This window comes from Ctenocephalides felis, unplaced genomic scaffold, assembly GCF_003426905.1.
Source record: "Ctenocephalides felis isolate EL2017-DRISC unplaced genomic scaffold, ASM342690v1 CF-g0.4_SCAFFOLD_01886, whole genome shotgun sequence".
NCBI classification, from domain to species: domain Eukaryota; kingdom Metazoa; phylum Arthropoda; class Insecta; order Siphonaptera; family Pulicidae; genus Ctenocephalides; species Ctenocephalides felis.
In genome coordinates this window covers 132,975,309-132,997,551 of record NW_020538040.1, presented here as the reverse complement: position 1 = coordinate 132,997,551, position 22,243 = coordinate 132,975,309, and the positions used below count along the sequence as shown (strand labels likewise).

Here is a 22,243-nt window from a genome sequence, read left to right as displayed (position 1 = left end):
TTGGAATCATATAACATAACATAACATTGTATTCCGATGAGTTGATATGATGCGAAATGGCCTTACGATATGCAAAATAACGAAAAACTGTCCCTTGATACTTTCTTGGAGAGAATTGAGGACAATTCAGTAATTATAGATGGCAATTCAATCAATGTTATTATATTCATATTATGACATTGTGATATAAACCGTCATTGTATTTGACGTAAATGGTAATAATGAATTTAAATTAAGTTTATCTATCTATCTATCCATCCATACATCATACATCTATATATATATATATATATATATATATATATATAATATATATATATATATATATATATGTATATATATATGTATATATATATATTAGGGTGGTCCTTAAAATGGTCATTTTCAAATTTCCTTGCTCCAGGGGCTCAAATGGTTCCAAATAGATAAAAAACAATTCTCTGAAAGTTTTAGCTCTTAATATTAACGTTAGATAGAGCGCAATTCAATCAAAGTTTTGTATGGAAATAGCATGAAAAAATTTTCAAAATTTTAAAAATGCTTTTTAGATGTATTTTAGCGAACAAATTAATGAATAAACTCATTCATTTTCGCAAGTTATACCTAAAACATTTTTTTTAATTTTCAAAAATTTTTTCATGCTCTTTCAATACAAACTTTGATTGAATTGCGCTCTATCTAAACGTAATATTAAGAGCTAAAACTTTCAGACAATTGTTTTTTATCAATTTGGAACCATTTGAGCCCCTGGGAGCAAGAAAATTCGAAAATGACATTTTTAAGGACCACCCTAATATATATATATATATAATATATATATATAATATATATTATATGTAGGGAGAGAGAGAGAGAGAAAGAGAGAAGCGGGTCGATTTGCATGGGTCAAAAAAGTCGCTAATGCACACATGATTTTCGGATCCTCGGGTTCAAAATAAGATACTTTGCTGAAGAAACCTTTGCTGCAATTTTTGTATCGTGGATCTCTCAGGGGAGGCCCGGACGGTAAACCATGGACATGGGTGGATCGACCTTTCAAAGTTAGTGGGGGTCGGCCATACATTTGGACGCGATTGGGGCACTCTAAATGGGTCAACAAAACGGAATTTTTCAAAATTCAACACCTATCTTTGAGTCAATGCATGAGACATCAGAATTTATTTCAGAGGTATCGTTTCTTCAGCAAAATATCTTATTTTGACTCCTAGAATCCGAAAATTATGTGTCAAAGCGACTTTTGAATCGACCGACCCTAATATATATATATATATATATATATATATATATATATCGTTTCCTTAAAAAAATTCATTTTTCTCCAAAATGTGCCTTCATAGCAACTAAAAACGCTTGAGAGCTATTTCTACATTATCAGGGTGGTTCGGAATCATCCAGAAGCAGTTTATATATAAATATATATATATATATATATATATATATATATATATATATATATATAAACTATTGCTTATATCTAAATTTTAAATAAAAATAATAAAACTCTAGAATTTTAGAAAATTATAGAATATTTTAGTTACTATCTATTTAACAAATATGTTATTGCAACGTACACTTTACTACAAGATTTAGATTATTACATATGGCTGAGTTTTAAAATAAAACAAAACTAGAACTTATATAGAGAATTCAAATACTCAAATGGTTTGAATTGAAAAGAATACATAAAAATGATTTTCTATTAAAATTATAAAAGTATTATTAGTTTGACACTTTATTGCAATATTATATCATTTTCAATTATCGTCCAAAAACAAAATGTATAAACGTTTGACATTTGGAAGTCATATAATTTAAAAAATATTTTTCATAAAATATTCAAAAATGTTTGTAATGTGAAACAATTTTTAAAAAATTTATAGCGATCTATTTAATATACTGCATGTTGATATTGAACTAGTAAAATGATTTACAAAAAATTTCATACATTAAAGAAATATATCATAAAAAAATCACTTACTTGTAAATCCAAATATCGCTAATTTAATTAAGCGATAACGGTTGATTTACTTGACGAAATCGAAATTAAATTTCACTTATCCGATTGTTAATTAAAGAAAATTTTCACTCGAATGAAAAACCGTTTTGGATAATTTTTAGTTCATGAATCCAATATGGAAATAAATGAACACATGAGAGATTGTCATGTATTCGAACGGCAGGCTTCTTTGATCACATTAATTTAGGAAAAAAACGCGCACACTGAGTTACAAATTATATTTGACTAACAAAATATTAACGCTTTTCATTCGTACATTGCAACATTCGATTTCTATTGATGTGCTGGTTAGTTCTGAAGATACGGGGCAAAAAGTGGTAAAATAAATGGTAATTCAGTTTTAGAGAGAACGGATCCTGCGATTTGAATGATCCAAAAAACAATTCACTAGTATTGATGGAATGAAAACTTTATTAAGTTTTTGCGAAGGCGGGTCCAGCGGTTTCGGAGATACAAAGGAAAGTTTTTAAAAATTGTTATTTGGCGGTCAAAAATAATTGTAAGAGATATGCTGATCAAATTTTCAGATATTTCACAGAGATTTTAATACATTTAACTTCCCGTAGGAACGTTTTGGCATACCTCAGAAAAAATGGATGTGTGTGTGTGTGTGTTCAACCGATTTGAATGGTTCAAAAAACATTCGATTTCTATTATAGGGAAAAGAGTGCAGAAAATAGAAATCGACTTTTTGAGAGAACGGAGTATCCGATTTGAATGACCTAAAAAACATTCAATTAGTAATGATTGGGAGAAGTGTCCATTAGTTTTTGGCAAAGGCAGGCCCAGCCATTTCAAAGATACGGAGCTAAATATGTAAAAAATGACAGTTTTTGAGAAAACTAAGCGTCCGATTTAAATGATTCAAAGAACTTTCTGCTTGTCTTAACAAAATAATTGATTTTGGAAAAAAAATTTCGTTTTTTTTCTTTATTTTTTTATTTATTATTTTTTTTTTAGTTTAATTCAGGTTTTATTTTTATTCTGGCTAAAGTTATAATATAACTTAAACAAATAATTTTAAATTTGCAATTCAGTTTAGATAATTCTTATAAATATTAGACAATGTTACAATATTTATAATAATCTATTTGAAAACATTCAGTATTCCTCGAACATTTCGTTACGATACGGGAAGTTCCAGCAATTTGTCTTAAGGCACGATGCCTTAATTGCCTTAAAACAGAATTCCACTTACAGCTAGTTTTTTTTTTTACATTTCTATGGATTCCGTACCAATATTTAGCTATTAAACTGCGGCGCTTATGCGCACCGATATTTTGTCCCTAAAATATTTTTTTTCAAAAATTTCAAAATATTAATCTTTGGCATGAGAAAAACTTGCAATTTGCCTTAAGGCACAATGCCATTCACCACTAGTTGAGACCAATTTTGGAAAAAGTATGTGGTTGTATTTTCGTCGAAATTTTCTCAAAAACGACTGCATCGATTTCAAAAATCTAAAAGCCATTTTAGAATATATATATTATAATTTGCCATCAATATAGCTATCATTGTCCTTAAGTGCTTAAATTACACACAGAATAATTTCAAGTTACATAACAGTGCAAGTAACGTGTAAGTACTAGTAGTACATACACTTTACTTTGTAGTACGTATATCGTGCATGTGCCAAAATGCTAGACTAATGTTAAATATCCAAAAGTATGAGCAGTCCAGGATGAATGAATGAGCCGATGTAATTTCTTATCTGGCGTAATTCACGTCGTGTTGGATCGTCCGTATCGTATCGGTGCTCTAATGACCGGAACGCCGTGTCAGTAGTAGGAAGGTGTATATAGATTAATGTAAAAGCGATGGATCTATAAATATGTAGGATGATGACCTTTCCATCGAGGTCGCAGAGCGGGAGAAGGGATGAAATCGGAAGGGATGCGAATAGACATATGGTCATGGGACAGTAGTGCTGTGCCTCTATGCCGCCGAGCTGCCCTCGCACGATCTCGTAATAAAGTTGAATTTCTCGATGGCATCGCAGGAGGGTGCGCGGTGTACATGGCAGGGCGTGTTTTAGGTATGCGCGCGCCTCGCGATAGTGAGACTTGCGTAGTAGAGTAGTGAGGTCCGTTCATTGATCAGTGTGCTCCAGTGTGCTCCGTGGTCCGTGGTCCGTGGTGCGCTGCCGTGAGGTTAGTTGAGGCAAGTCGAGGTTAGTCGAGGCCGAGAACGTCGAGAGCGCATCCGAGAGGGACGTGTGTCTGGTGTCTGGTGTCCGGTGACTGGTGACTGGTGTCCGGTGTCAGGTGTCAGGTGTCAGGTGCTAGGTGCAAGGTGCAAGGTGCAGTGGAGTGAGGCATGCGTCGCTCATGTCTAGGGAGCCATACGGGCCCGTGAACCATAGCCGTGCAACTAGCAGGTCGCCGGGCCGCGGTGTGACATCTCGTCGTCTGGCAGGTGCGGAGTTGCCCACGGTGGACCGGTCGCCGTCGCGCGGATACCCGGGGGGCCGCGGCAGCCCCCTGGGCCGAAAGACGCTGCGTCAGACGCGCTCCGGCAACAGCTCACCGGAACACGCCGGATACGGAGTCTATCACCATGGCGCTGGGTCGCCCTACTACGATCCGGGAAGTCCGGGTATGTTGGACGAACGCGGACGAGGTCTCGTCGGATCGCATCACCGATCTCGTAGCGCCAGCAGACCAGTGCTAGCTCATCCGATGACGGTACGTTACCAATCGCTGGACCGCGGCGGCGGTCTCATGTCGGACCACGAAAGGGAATTTTTGCCCATTCGCGAGCCCCGAGACCGCTCGCTGGAGCGATCCACCGCAAGAGATCGTTCGTTGGAGCGCGGACTCTATTTAGAAGAGGAACTATACGGGGCAAATTCGCGGTCCGCTCGGCAGTCGCCTAATCATGGCTTGCTATCAGGTGGACGCGAAAGTGGCGTTTTCCTTGGTGAATTACAACATCAGAATAGTGATTTACAACGTGAACTCGGTAACCTTAAAAAAGAACTCGAACTTACTAATCAAAAACTTGGATCTAGTATGCACAGCATTAAGACTTTTTGGTCACCTGAACTTAAAAAAGAACGTGCTTTACGTAAAGAGGAATCGGCCAAATACAGCCTTATTAATGATCAACTTAAATTACTTAATAGCGAAAATCAGGTATGTCGTTTCTTATTGTAGTAAGCTTACAGTATGAGTGTATGAATAGAGTAAATTCGACACTAATCAATTCAATCAATGTTTCAATGATTTCGACGAAAACTTCCACGCTATTTTTTCGTGTAGCTCGTGCTCAAAATATTTCACGTTTAAGCAAGGTGTATATATAACCCATATAGAATAATCTTTAAAGTCGTGCATGCAACCCAAAAGTGTTGCAATCTTAATAATGTTAAAATTCAATCGAGATTTTTATGAATAAACCAAGATATATATATATATATATATATATATATATATATATTCGCTTACAATTAGACTAATATTAAGATAAAAAAGTCAAAATGTAAAACTTTATAAAGCTACATTAATAATTAAAAATAATAGATAAATAAAATGAGCGGAAAAAACACTATTCTACGAATGATTTGCATAAACAAGACAAACTTACGTCGTTAATAAAAAATCTTGAACCATTTCACAAGTCATTCAAAAGTATTGATCTGTTTTCAGCAAACGGTTTGTCAAAGTATGATTCTATTCTCAACATTGTGGTATCAGTATATCAACTGTATAATGGAAGTGAAATAAACTAGTGGTGCATGGCATTATGCCTACTGGCAAACTCTTGGAATTCGTCCATCATCTTATCATGGGATTCAAGGAGTTTTAAGATATTACTTTATAACTCAGATTCTTCTGAAATGAAAAACAAATCTTTGAAATTTATACTTGATCAATAATGGAAAATTGAATATCGACCTGTTGTTTTTAGATATTTGTTATAAATCTTCTATGTCTATATATTTGAAAATATTGTCACATAAATGACTCGAGGTCACTGGTAAATAATTATTTACTAAAATTTATTTTTGAACCGAAGTTGCAAACTATATGCTTAATATATGCTTTAATATTAAAAATAATTTTAATATTATTTTTATTCAATCTTAGACTTATTTGTATATAGAATAGAATACAAAATTACATTTTACAGAATATTACATTATAAAAATCAGTTAGTGTAGATTTTTTTAAATCTGATATAAAAATAGTGATAAGTGTAAATTATATAAATAAACCCTTATATAATTATATTTAACACTTGAACTGAATTGTATGATTAATAATTATATGGTTGATATTCATTTTTGTTCAACAAATGAATATTATGCACACATTTACCTTTGTAACTCCCGAATAACTGAACTCAATTTTTCTCTAAAAATTAACAACTTCTTTAATGCTTCAATGCTACTTCATTATATGACAATATATGTAAATCAAATGGTTTCTGAATCATCCAAATAGGTCAATTTATTCCTCCTAAAAAAAAGAAAATTGTACCAATATGACAAGATAATTTGGTCTTAAATATACGAACAAATAAATTAAATAAAGAAAATTAAAAATAATTAAAAATAAATAAAAAAATAAAAATTTATTTAATCAAAAAGTCAATCTGCATATAAATTATACATAAATTTGTTAAGTTTCAGTATCATTTTAATAACATCTTCAAGACTAAAAACAATTACATAATTGATGACTATTTTTTGCTAATTTTATTTTGAACTTACTACTTTTTTCTACTTACAATTCAATAAAATCTCTTAATAATTATAGAGTAAATGTAATTAAATGTTAATTAAAAAATAATCGTAACATCTCACAAAAAAAGTTTAATTCTTCTATGAAAGTACTGTTTAAAAGTACTCATTTAAAAATTTTAGTACTGACGATAATATCGCAACATATGCAGTAGATGTGTGCCTATTATTCATACTTCGGACTTCACAATGACTAGCTGAAATTTGATTTTTTTATTCAGTCAAATTTCACCAATGTTTCACTTTGACTTCTGTTTTTTAACGGCCACTTTTAAGTTGTTGTCGTCGTTATAAAAATTTTTATATTTTATTTTCATTTCTATTATAAGTGCTTTGAAAGATCGAAGTTTTGCCATGATTATTTTAAGTAATTCTCTATCATAAGAACAATCTTTATTGCACACCAATGTACGATATTATTTGAATTTGAGACAAACTGCGCTCGATTTACGTGAATTTTTACGTCAAAAATGTTAAATGATTAACTAGGGAATGTCAACAAGTAGATAATATAAAATAAGAAAATCAATTCGACATCGATCGTAGTCTCATGAATAAAAGGAGTAATTAAAATAGCATCTGTAAAGCTTCAGGAGCCCTTGGGAACGTCTATTAATTAGAGACTTAGAGATAGAACAGTACAATCACAAACAATATTATTGTTGAAAATTGTCTAAATATATTCATTATATTTAGATAACAAAATAGGTGCGAGTGTCGGCCTCACTGCAAGTTGCATAAACTTCCCGATACAAATAATTGACCTAATCAACAAAAATTGAGATTTAACAACTTTTGAATTTGTGCCCATTATTCCAATTAGCAACTTTGATGAATTTGCAAAATTAAACCACTTTTCGTAGACCTCTGATATTTTAGGATGTTTATTTAGATTATAGGCTCTCAAACTTGGCTTCTCAAAACTACATTGTTTCGTTAGGAGATCGGTAATAACGCTAAACTTTCTTTCTTCTAGACTCAAAAGGCCAGCATGTTTAAAAATTCAAACATATTGTGACCACGAACCGAACATGCTGCAATATTTTCATAAAGATGTATATTATTATTAACTTCCTGTAGGGAAAATCTAACATGAAAATTTTTACATTTCTTCACGTTTTGAAGGTTTTTGAACATTTTGGCATATCTCAGAAAAAATGGATGTGTGTGTGCAGGGCCGGTCCTGCCTTGCATGCGATGCATGCAAAAAATGCGGGCGTACGCCTTAGGGGGCGCAAAATCGAGTTTCCGAAATTAAATTTATAATATACTATTTACATTTTTTATTATTTATATAAAATTTAGAATATTTAATAAATTATAATAAACGATTTAACTTAACTGAAATGCGGAGACATGAAAAGCATATTTATTAACTTCCCGAAGGAGAAGTTTGTTTTCATCAAAAAATCCGATTCGCTAATTTTATGTTTTCTCGACGTTTCAAGCCATTCTGAATCGAATGAGACCAAATTTGGAAAAAGTATATGTGTGTGTGTGTGTGTGTGTGTGTGTGTGTGAACAGATTTTTTGCCGTAAATCGACGTTTTCTCCAAAACGGCTGGACCGATTTCAAAAATTTAAAAGCCATTCGATGTATCTCGATGAGGACTATCGTTTCTGAGTTTTGTGCGGCGATCGGCCGGGCCGTTTCTTTGTAAATTGCAGAAAAGTGAAAAATTTTTCGTCCACGTTTTAGCCCGCAATTCTGAAACGATTCTGAAAATTCAAAAACCATTCGATAGATATTGGTTGGGAATCGTGCTGATTAGTTTTTGGTAAAGATCGGCCGGGCCGTTTTCTTGTAATAACGTTTTTAAAAAAAAAAATTCGACGATTTTTATGATTTTTTTTTGACGGTAGATACTATAGTTTTCTAGGTCATACTAAAATATTACGGCCCTACGACAACTCGTTTAGCTTTAAAAATTCGTCAAAGTTTGCAAAAATTGGTAGTTTTTTTGACATTTGTCAAAATTAGACATTTGATCGACGTTTTCTCAAAAGCGCCTGAACCGATTTCAGAAACTTAAAAGCCATTTGATGTATTTCGGTGAGGACTACCGCTTGTCAGTTTTGTGCGACGATCTGCCAAGCCGTTTCTTTGTAATTTGAAAAAAAGTGGTAAACTTTTCGTCCACATTTAAGCTCATCCTACCGAACCGATTTTAAAAAAACAAAAACTGTTCGAAAGATATTAGTTGGGAATGATACTGATCAGTTTTAGGTGAAAATCTACCGAGCCGTTTTCTTGTAATTAATTGTTGAAAAAAAAATTTAAGCCGATTTTTATGGATTTTTTTTTAGCGATATATACCATGGTCTTATAGAACTTACTGAAATATTACGGCCTTACGACAAATAGTTTGAAATAAAATTGCGAGCTGATTTAGTTGAAACAGAACTTGTTAAAAAATATAAACAAATTATAATCGTGATAATGAAAAATGGGGAGTCAGTGCTTAAAAAATGGCATGTTTATTCCGAAAAATTGAATTGTAACTTTCATTTTTGTTGCAAATATTTTGCATCTGATGAACTTTGAAAGACATGCGTGGTTAGGGTTATGGAAATGAGACAAATATGAAAAATTAAAGCGAAATTTTTTTTGGAACGAAAATCTTAAGACTTTTTTTATACCTAGTGGTGTCCATACTCTAAATTTAATAATTATTAACTATGCACTAATAATGTATATAAAACATAATTAGTTTTTTTTAAATAGTTTAAGGAATGTGTAATTTCTTTGCATTTTTACTGATATTTAAACAATACTACTAAAATACGTTAAAAATTTAACTTTTAAACAACAATCTGATTCTGTGAATATGACGGGAATGCAAGGATGAATACAGTTCGGCTCTTACGATATAAATAAAGAGAAGTTTACGACGTAATTTTGGGTATTGTAAATAAACAAAAATTAAATTAAATTAAAATTTAAAAAATCCAACACGAAACACAAGTGTTATGATTGAAAATGAAAAGCTAGTTTTTTTAGCTCCCTTGGCATGTTTTGCTCAATAGAATAAATCGCACAATAAACAAGTAAAATGTTTCAAAACCCAAATATTAATATTGCACATACGTTAAAAATAATTGAAAATTTAAAAATATTCCATTATAATCAACCCGCGAATCGCTTCGATTTTCTAAATAAATTTAAAATCAATGTATAAACGCGTATAAGGGTCATTCTTTTACAAACCGTACACCAACCATACCTTGACATTTTAGAATCGGCTGAATTTTTTTTTATAGATATTATACATAAAATCATTTGACACGTATTTCAGGATTTTGCCGGCAAAAATTTTTTTTGGTTGATATTTACGATTGAAATATTGCCGATTTTCTCAATTTTTATGAACTTCCTCTGCATTATGTTAATTATCTTCAGTTGTGTTGATCAGATCAGTATTGTTTTTTTTTTATTATATTCATTATGAACTCAACTTTGAAGTAATTTAAAAAAAATAATGTTTTTGCAATTATTTTAACAATAATAACAATTGATTGTTTACATTGGTTTTACATACGGGCGCCCCGACTTAAATCGATTGCGTAAAAAACCATATTGTTTCTTTTTTTATCTACTTTAATATTATTTTTACTATTCGATGGCATGGCTGTTACATCGGAAGATATTAAATGTTTTCGAGCGCAAGTCGCGCCGCGCGTCCCTTTGAAAGACGCATCGCGCGTATTAAATGAGTACAAGTACTGTTTTTAACTAAAATATTTTACAATTTTGTTACTGAGAAAAAATAAATATATTGTCTAAAATATGTAGTAGCAAATATTTTATACAAAATGCTCATATTTTTGAAACTGATAAACTAAAACTTATTATTCGTTGGAATATGAACAAAAGTTAAATTAATTGTATTGGGTAGGTTTGATTTCGTTAAAAAATAAATACAAGAGAATGCGATTAAAAAATAATTCATTTATTGCATTATAATTAAGTTTATATAATATAGCTTCTTTTGATGTACTACATAATATATATTCCATGTCACAACGTTAACAAGTTGAAAAACAGTTGAATCGCGTTCTTTTTGCAAAGAAAAGTTTTTAGGCCCGCACTTTATTTTTTTCAAGGTATAACACAATGATATTTCAAGGTGCCTTTCAGTGTGACTGCATTTTAAAATCTTGTCTTCAATTTTTTATCGGCAACAATATATTATTCACTGGTTACATATTTCGGATAAATGTTGCAAAGAGACTCATTTGCCCATTCAAATAATTGTTTTAGCGTTTGGATTAGATTTAATGCTCTTTGAAGACTAGCTCTGGCAGCTAGCCTTTTCAAAGTTCCACCCAATCCATCGCAAGCGCCCTTACCGTGTGACGTTGGGAAAAAGTGCCACTCTGCAACCAGACCAAAATCTTTTTCGTGGCAAGTAAGATTTACAAAATTCTTTTTATTTTTGTACTGCGCACCCGACCCATCAGAAAAGTATAAGATTTTTGTAATTTGCTTCAATTCTTTACCAACGAATTCAACTAAATGTTTTTGAAATACATTTAAACCGCAGTGTCGTGTTGCAGACATTCTGAAATAATTACTAACCTTTTAACACGAACATTATCGTCATTATCTTTGTAATAAATTTTAAATGCACCGTAGCCCGATTATTATTCCAATAAAATCCTTGAGCAGCATCTTGGACAACGCATGAATTATTTTCTGAAAAATCACACACTACGATGCATTAATTCTGTGATAGTTCTTCCCTTTTTTGTCATAAATTCATTTTGTTTTCTCACAAGAAATGAATGTAATAATTTTTCGAAAGTGGCCTGCAATTTTTGTAGATATTTGTCTACTGGGGATATCATTAATTGCAACATAGTTCTATCAACGTTAGTCCATTCTCTGTACCTAATTTCGTCAATTAAATTTTTCTCAAAAATATTTTCTAATTTTGTGATCAAATTTTCTAGGCCAGGACACTGGGAGCACTTTCGAAAGCAACAATTAAATACTACTACATATTTTAGACAATATATTTATTTTTTCTCAGTAACGAAATTGTAAAATATTTTAGTTAAAAACAGTACTTGTACTCATTTAATACGCGCGATGCGTCTTTCAAAGGGACGCGCGGCGCGACTTGCGCTCGAAAACATTTAATATCTTCCGATGTAACAGCCATGCCATCGAATAGTAAAAATAATATTAAAGTAGATAAAAAAAGAAACAATATGGTTTTTTACGCAATCGATTTAAGTCGGGGCGCCCGTATGTAAAACCAATGTAAACAATCAATTGTTATTATTGTTAAAATAATTGCAAAAACATTATTTTTTTTAAATTACTTCAAAGTTGAGTTCATAATGAATATAATAAAAAAAACAATACTGATCTGATCAACACAACTGAAGATAATTAACATAATGCAGAGGAAGTTCATAAAAATTGAGAAAATCGGCAATATTTCAATCGTAAATATCAACCAAAAAAAATTTTTGCCGGCAAAATCCTGAAATACGTGTCAAATGATTTTATGTCTAATATCTATAAAAAAAATTTCAGCCAATTCTAAAATGTCACATTTTTTTTTTACCAAAATTCGTACGATTTGTAAAAGAATGACCCATAAACGCTTCTATATTATATCTAATTTTTTGTGTACTAAATTCAGAATAATTAAAAATTATTTTTGAAAAAATATGTAATTATTTATATAATTTTAATGACAAACTGTTAAAACAGTTAAAATTAATAGGAAAGGGGGGGCGCTAAAAAAATGTTGCATGCGGGCGCTAAGGACCCCAGGACCGGCCCTGTGTGTGTGTGTTTTCTATGTCCGCATTTTTCATCCATGTTTTCGGGCGCACGGATCAACCGATTTGAATGGTTCAAAAACATTTGATTCTTATTGATAGGGAGATGTGCTGATTAGATTTTGACAAAGGCAAGTCCAACTGTTACAGAGATACGGAGTAAAGAGTGCAGAAAATACAAATCGAGTTTTTGAGAGAATGGAGTATCCCATTTAAATGATCTAAAAACCATTCAATTTGTAATGATTGGGAGAAGAGGTGATTAGTTTTTAGCAAAGACAGGTCCAACCATTTCGAAGATACAGAGCTAAATGGCAGTTTTTGAGAAAATTAAGCGTCCGATTTGAATGATTCAAAGAACTTCCTGCTTGTTTTAGCAAAATAATTGCATTTGGAAAAAAATGTATAATTTTTTTTTGTTCTAATATACTTGAAACAAATAATTCCAACTTTGCAATTCAGTTTATATCATTCTTATAAATATTAGACAATGTTACAATATTTTTATAATAATCTATTTGAAAACATTTAATATTCCTCGAACATTTCGTTACGGTACAGCAATTCGCCTTAAGGCACGATGCCATGCACAACTAGTTTTTATGTTAACTAGTTGTATAGTTAACGTGTTCGTTCGTTTTCAATTATGTGTAATAAATCCTCTCGGAATACTTCTAAGCACTCATAAATTAATTTGTTTATTATTAATTAAGTCGATTATTTACACATATTGGGAAGTTCATGTAACTTGCCTCAAGGCTAAATACCAATACCAACTAGTTTGTTCCTTGTAGACAAAATGTGAAAACTTATTAGATTAGTCAACGTTGTTTATAGATGTTTGGATGAAATATATATAAACAAAATCTAATTGAGCAGGCTTATTGTTAGAATGCATTAATATTTAAATAGTTTATGCAGTATCAACAATACAAACATAAAAAGTATTAAAAAAAAACAGAAAAAACGGTACACGCCTTATAGTCCAGTCATTTGGTGCAAAAAAAGGCTGTTGCCGGTACAGTACTCCGGGAATTCTGAAAATTGGTAATTTTATAGATTTCGAGGTGCTCTTTGAGGTGCACCTCAAAATCTATAAAATTACCAATTTTCAGAATTCCCGGAGTACTGTAACGGCAAAACGACCAAATGACTGGACTATTAACCAACTCAGCTATAGCGAGACGCTCTCGCGCAACGCGTATAACAAATGTCTATCGGATCTAATCGGAATTTTTGCATCTTTGCTCTGTATCTTCGAAACGGCTGGACCTGCCTATACCAAAAACTAATCAGCACGTCTCCACATCGATACGAATCGAATGTTTTTTGAATCATGTAAATCGGATGATTTGTTCTCTCAGAACCTGCCATTTTTTGCACCTTTTCGAAACGGCTAGACCTGCCTTCACCAAAAACTAATCAGTACGTCTCCTTATCAGTACGAAACGAATGTTTTCTGAATTATTCAAATCGGTTGATTCGTGTTCCCAAAATCGTCGACGAAAATTTGTATCCGCACGCACACAGGCACACACACACACACATAAACACATACACATACATCCATTTCTAAGGTATGCAAAATATTCAGAATCCTTTGAATCGTAAAGATATATAAAAATCTTCATTTTCGATTTTCGTGCCTTTAGTAATTTTAATGTTTAAATGAATAAAACAAAATCTACATCAAATTTTTAGTATTTTCATACGTTTTGATGTATGATCATTTGTCATTTTCAGTCGTCTAGAAATTGAAAAGAAAACGGAATACAAAATAATTGAACTTTTTATCACTAGAATGTATAAAAGTATTCAAAAAACATTTTATTTTGTTGTGTTATATATAATTCTTTATAAATAAATAATTCTTTATCCGAAGGTCTCTTTATCTATAATGGAGAGCACTATTTTTTCTGTTTATTGAATATTTACCCATATTTGTATAGTAGTAATAAAATTTATAATGACTCAAACAAAACATAAGTTTTTCACAGATACTTCAAATGATTACAGAACATCTATAACAACAAGAATTAGTTTCTTATAATAGAGGAAATACGGTCAAAATAATATGGTGTTTTGTTTTTTAATTATAGTTCTGTATTTACTGGTGATATGATATTAAAACCAGTGTCAATCGTTTCTACATATTTTAGTTCAAAGGCTACAAGGCAGATAGTATTTTAACACTGGAACTATCGACGATTCGTATATATCAGGGTTTATACAAAATCCGACATATTTCAGAAAACAGGTTTTAACTGGTTTTCGAATTTTATATAGAAAATAAATTTTTGCTCAAATATTCTCGAAATTTATCCGCAAATCTAGTGCGATTTAAAGCAGTATTTGACTGAATTTATTGTTCAATTTTATGGATAGTAAACAAAATTATTTTAATTTTAATTAGAAGAAGATTAAATAACTTCGAAAATAATTATTCGTTATTCATGCATTATTTTCACATATACTCGTAAGAATAAAAATATTTTTATCACAGTAAAAAAACAGTTTTCGAATAAATAAAAATAATACATTTTTAAATCAAAAATATTTATCAAATTAAAAAAAAATTAGATACATGTTGATACATACTTGTTACTATCAATTTTAGTTGTGAAAATAATTAAGCTATTTAAATTAATTAATTTAAAAAAAATAATTGTTTCTTTGTTTATTAAAATATGATTTCAAAAAATTGAGAATGTCTATCGATTTGTTATTTAGACGTGTCCTTTGTTTACTCACAATATTTCCCAAAATAGAAAATACTCTCTTACTTGCGACCGAACTTTGTTCTTTTTAAATCCGGATATACTAATTCTAAGTTTTTTGGTCTTTTATTTCTGGTTTGTAGGGTTGAAAACTCTGTTTTTTAAGATTAAGTAGAGGGAGTTACTTCTTCAAGAAGAAGTCACACTGATTTAAATTCATATATACACACCGTTATAAAAATCTAAATTAATATATACACTAGACAAAAGATAGCACAAAACCTTTCTGGGAACCGTAGCAGAAGATTCCAAATGCTATTAAACCGATATGATTTCAAGAATCAAAACGCTCGCTACTATCTTTTATATTTAGCTATATTTGTCATTTTCTATTTATACAGTGAAAACCGATCCATACAAAACCAAACTTATGGACAGTGTTGATAAAAATTTGAATTTTTTGAGATTTTGAATATGCATCGAGTTAAAATATTATATATAATAATTAAAACAAAAATTTGTGCCTAAAATGCTTTTACTCGTCGTCTCTCTATTTCTAATTTAAACATTTATCCAACTAAGATCAAAATGTTGAAATAAACCTAAACTTGCCAACTACAAATTTTCGACTTCATGTTACACTTTTTAACCATCCGGTCTACCACATTTTCACCAAATAATGTTGTTAATTGTTTGACCATCCGGTTCGAATGGACCAAAAAAATATGTTTACTAAGTGACCATTCGGCTCGAATGGATCAAAAAGTATGTTTAAAGATAGATTGCAAAAATGTATAAGAAGTCCGTGATCCACCAAGATGCTGCCGAACTCTATTAAAACACTTGCACTTTATTTATATTGACAAAGGACCAGATATACTTAGATAGTGGCTATATCAGACCGAATAAAAGAATAATAATAAAAGTTTAATTATTGTATATTTGAATGAAAGATTCAGATTTATAGATGATATGTTAAATGCTTTTGCTTTGAATGTTGATTTAAGACTGATGTTAACTTGATGATATTTGAGTTAATACCAAATTATAAAGCTTTTACAATTTTATATATTTTTCTGATTGGTTCACTTTGTGGAATTAAGCGACATTTCCTTACAATTTTGGATCCAATCAATGGCTATTACATTTATCAACCAATCAGGTATTGGTCGGTGATTGCATGATACGTAGAATTAAAACTGGGTACAGGTAATCCGAGTTCCTTAGAAATATAGATTAAATGCAGGATGATATAGGAACAGGATGCTTGACAATGAGAGGAATTACTTAAAGTGTTAAATTATATAATAAGGGATGAGGATTTATTATTGCCATCCTATATGAAGGTAATAAAATATATAATTAGACCAGGGTTGAGTAAGACGTTAACAAATGTACTGATACAAATTCTAATAGTTTTCGAAGCACTTTTGGTGCCTTCTCCTATTTCTATTCGATAATGTTTGTAACTTGGCACAAGCACTTTTTGGTTTACTTTTATACACCGTGAGAGTAATAAAACTTTATTCAAAATTTGTGACTGAATTATCCAATAGAACAGCGAACTATCCAATTGAAGAATTGAACAATCTCTCCTCTTCTCATTTCCCAAATACGGAAACCCACTTATTATGTATTTACTATTGCCTTAACACTTCGCCCAGAACTTTATCTTTGTAGGGTTCATTTGGCATATTTTGTATAAATCTCCACGAAAACAACTTCCCACGTAACATTATTTTCCACCGATCAAATTGACCGACCGCGGTAGTTAGGCCACATAATAATTTTTTTTAGGAAAATCGAAAAAATTAAAATCAAAGAGTGAAGAAAATTTAATAGTAGGTTCTAAGAACATACCTAGTAGACCCGCCGCTGGGTGTTGCTATTATCTTCTAGTTTATATTGTAAGATAATTATTGTTAGCAATCTCTACTTAATGTTAATGCTCATGTAAAACAGATTGCAGAATAAATTAAATAAAAAAATGTTTTAAGAATTGTCATGTAGTTTGATAATGGTATTTTAACATTTACAAACGTGTAAGTAATACACTAAGTTTGAAACGGTCATTTTGACCGGCGTTGGTAGGTTTAGTGTTACTTATATAGAAACTATAATAACATATTTATTAAGGAAACATGCAACCTATTACAAAAACCATTTTGTCCATATAGTACGAACTAAATGGCATATAAGATAAATGCATGCTGAAACACTAATTTATTAGAAAGCAGTTCACAAATAAATTGTCTGGGCCTCTTTCAGATATTGGCACATGAAGCATGAACCCAAAGGGTACTTGTCACACATCTTCTACGGGCTCAGAAGGACAAAAGATGGTTTGCGCAAGTCTTTTTTTACCAATGGATCTTTTGGTCTGTTTTCAGCTATTTTTTCTTACATGCGTAGAATAAAAGTTAAAATCCAGTTACCTTTGACAGGTTTTTAATTTTTTTCTTTGCCGTGTCATTCTTGTAAAATAGCACTGTCATTTTGTCATTTTCCATGGAAATTCCACCAAACACCTGATTATTGATTGAAATAATTACAAATATCAATAAGCAGTTCTCCAAAAAATATGATAAAATCAACCTCGAAATAAATTATGAAAGACGCGAAACACGTTTGAGCTGATTACTGCTAAAAGACTGTGACAATGAAGCCCAAAGTTTGAGAAGATTGTGGTTATAGCTTTCTTTATGCTATATAGTCGCAGAAACATTATTAAAAATAGCCAATTTTTAAATAAGATTTAAAATGTCAGTTTAACTATATAAACCATTTTGTCTGTATTTATCGAGTACTTTCACTATACTTCCTCCCATTTCCACTTATTTTTAACTTTATAGGCCAGATAATTTTCTCCAATTAAAATAACTATAATTTCTATTAGTTTATTTAGTTTTGAATTCAACTTTATAAACGAGTATTTACATTTGGAAGCGTCGATTGATCACGTAAGTCTTAGGGGTTTTGATAAAAAGTCACGGAATATCACCTAAATAAAAACTAAATCATTGTGAGATGTGTGGGCCTTGCAACCAAGATTCCAAATTAAAATCCTGCGTAGCGCGCAACCAGAAACCAAGCAGTAGCGATATCCATTTTCACTTTAATATTAGATTAAAATAGATTTCAAAGTGAGAATAGTGACAAGGTACAATTGAGACTTTCCAGGCATTGGTGCAAAAAAGTCAAAAATACTAATTACAAGTATGTAAAAATAGAATCACAACTAGAATGAACAATCTTATCTTCCAACATAAATCTGTAAAAATCAAATACTCAAAAAAATTATTGAATGTCTTCCTTAAAAAGAAAAATTGTAGTTCACATGAAACTAAAATAGAATCATTGTAAACTTATAAATTAATAAATTAAATAAAAGGTTTCTAAAAGGTCAATAGAAAGTATTAAATATTGAAAAAAAATCGAAAACAAGGATATAGTCTACTTCGTGCGTTATTCTGAATCATTATATTGGAAATAAAATTGACAGCATAATTTCTAGAAAATTGACATACTCGGACAATGTTTTGTCTTGCTCAAGGCAAATGGAAGATTGATCACTTCTAAAATATGCCATTGATTTTATTTTCAATTCACCATAAAGTCATTCGGTAACCTATTTTCGACAAAAAAAGAAGCATTATATATATATATATATATATATATATATATATATACACCTAAGTCTGTTTTTACACGGTCTTTTTGTACACGGTTTTGATATAACACGGTTTGAAAATTGAATATTTTAAATTTTTTATACGATTTTATTCCATTTAGCACGATTTGAAATTTTATGTACTTAAATTTTTTTTGTCAAATTTAATTTTTGCGATGTATGTTCATATCACAAAAAAGTATTTATGAAAGAAAAAAGTCTGAAACCATCGATAGTATCGATAGTTTGCGAACACTAGCTTAAAGATTTAAGTGAATTCCCCTTTAGCGCGTACAAACAATTTTTACTGGTCAAAGCAAATGTGAATAGCACTAATTTAGGGGAATTATTATTAAAATAAACATGAATTCTTGTTCTTGAAAATTCTTGTTTTTCACTAATTTTAATAGGTTTTAGAGAGTAGGACAAATCACCCATTTTTGTATAAGATCAATGTCTTTTTTTACACGTTTTTTTTTACACGGCTTCTTCTGGAACCAATCTCCGTGTAAAAACAGACTTAGGTGTATATATATATATATATATATATATATATATTATTTTTTAGAAAATTAATAAAATGTATAATAAAAAATTATTATTAATTAGAAGTTAATACTTTCAAAAATAGATTTTTAAACTTTTTTCGATTAAGATTTTCTTAAAAGCTTATATTTTTTGAAAAGCTTGCAACACTTCTTCGATTTTTTTGGATCAATTACTTTTATTTTACTTTTTAACTCCCCGAAGGAGAAGTTTGTTTTCATAGAACAATCCGATTCGCTAATTTTATGTTTTCTCGACGTTTTAAACGATTCTGAATTGAATGAGACCAAATTTGGAAAAAGTATGTATGTGTGTGTGTCAGTGTGTGTGTATGAACAGATTTTTTTACCGTAAATCGACGTTTTCTCAAAAACGGTTGGACCGATTTCAGAAATTTAAAAGCCATTTGATGTATCTCAATAAAGAATATCGTTTGTCAGTTTGTGCGACGATCTGTAATTTGAAAAAAAGTGTTAAACTTTTCGTCCACATTCAAGCTCATACTACCGAATCGATTTAAAAAAATCAAAAACTATTTGAAAAATATTAGTTGGGAATGATACTGATTAGTTTTACGTGAAAATCTACCAAACCGTTTTCTTGAAATTAATTGTTGAAAAAAAAAATTAAGCTGATATTTATAGAACTTTTTTGACGATTATACAAGTAGTTTAATTTTAAAAATTCATTAAAGTTTGAGAAAACGAGTAGTTTTTTTTAACTACTAGATTTGACTATTATTGATTTGCGAAAATTTGCGTTCAAAAAAAAAAAATAATGACCAACGATTATCTATTAAAACCATCACCAAATTATTACCTCGAGTGACAGTTCTGCCAAAATGTTTTCAATGTCGAACAATGATATGTTGTTGTTGGTTACATTTTTTCCATTTATTTCTACAATGTTACTATATTTACTTACTATATTTTTATAATCATTCTTTAAATGCTAAAACTTTACTTTAAACTTCAAAAAGATTTATCAGAATCCGAATAATCGTTTAGGAAGAGTAGTTTTTCATACATCATTATAGAAAAATTTTATATACACCCGACCAATTTTGACAATTTAGACAAAATTGGAAAAATTGGCTAAATTGGACGGGTTGTCTTCTTGCTCAGAAATTGCGAAAACTTTAATTAATTTGAAATATCAGTAGCGGAGACTAGGTACGGTCTTCACGTCCACACCACCAGGGATGGTTGTGACAGACATAAAAATAAGTCAAAATACATAGATATAAATAAAAATAACTTTTATTATCAGAAATATGTAAACATAACATAATCACTTGACCAAAGCTTATAAATAAATATATACATATACAGAATAATATATATATATATATATATATATATATATATATATATATATATATATATATATATATATACAGAACATAATTTTTTGAACGAAATTAATAAGAAATCTTTGAAAACCTTTTTTTCTTTGTATTGAATTATTCATTCCCTTCCTCTTTCGCCTTTTGTCTTAGTTAAGTTAATTTTTATCTGTTTAATCTTCACCCAAAAATGACAAAATACATGTCACAACACTTTTGGAGACAAATCATCGTTAAGATCGAACTAAATTATCTATGCAAAAACTGGTAGCTGGTAATTAACTACTAAATAACAGGGTGATCTATGTGTATAAAAATAACAGTTATTATCAAAAGAAATCGAAAGCAAAACTTACTTTTGACTTTTTAAAAGCAATGCGGTATACAGATCATGTTAACGCAAGGCGCCAACTGAAATCTATAACAAAAACTTAACAAACATACTACGTCTTTCTCCCCATGAACCTTTTCTTAAAATCAGTATACATTAGAAGGCACAACCGTACCTAGTCTCACCTGTAATATATACAAAATAATAATAAAAACTAGCTGTAAGTGGAATTCTGTCTTAAGGCAATTAGGGCATCGTGCCTTAAGGCAAATTGCTAGAACTTTCCGTACCAAAAATTATCGTTTTTTTAAAAACGATTAACATTTTTGAAAAAAAATTACTTCGAAAAAATAAGATTTTTGAGAAACTATAAATTTGACAAAAAATTACTTTTTTTTGAAAAAAAAAAATAGAAAAAAAAATGTTTTCTTTATTTGACATATATTGAAAGATCTGAACTTTATTTCAAAGCAAACGTACTGCTTTAACTGCATAGAGACAAAATATAAAGCGCGTAAGCGCCGCGTCGCTGTCTAACGGGTAAACATTGGTACGGAATCCAAAGAAATATAAACAAAGTTTATACTTATTGTGAAAAATCTCTATAAAATATCTGATAATTTGATGTGCATATGTCTAATGATCATTTTTGACCGCCAAATGGCATTTTTTTTTTACTTTTTTGTTAGATCTCCGAAACCGCTAGACCTGCCCTTATGAAAATTTGATCAAATCTTCATCTTGTCAATACCAGTAAAATGTTTTTTGAATTATTAAAATTGGACGGTCCGTTCTCTTAAAAACTGGGGTACCGTTTTTGGCACTTTTTGCCCCATATCTTCGGAACGGCTAGACCTACCTCCGCCAAAAACTAATCAGCACGTCTCCTTATCAATACGGATCGAATGTTTTTTAAATTATTCAAATTGCTTCATCCGTGTTCCCGAAATCGTCGACGAAAATTTTTATCCGCACACACATACATACACGCACACACACACACACACATACATCCATTTTTTCTAAGGTATGCAAAATATTCAGAAACCTCTGAAACGTAAAGATATATAAAATTTT

The 22,243-nt window shown here is 30.6% G+C and overlaps 1 protein-coding gene across 1 annotated transcript in view; it reads left to right on the top strand.

Moving 5' to 3' along the window:
• The first annotated feature begins 4,599 nt into the window (after window positions 1-4,599).
• The window catches only part of LOC113377019 (trichohyalin), a 124,691-nt gene continuing 107,047 nt past the window's right edge, over window positions 4,600-22,243 (top strand). The window contains exon 1 of the mRNA XM_026617179.1: window positions 4,600-5,151. Coding sequence (XP_026472964.1) covers window positions 4,615-5,151 — 537 coding nt within the window. The 5' untranslated portion in view covers window positions 4,600-4,614. The remainder of the gene's footprint in view (window positions 5,152-22,243) is intronic.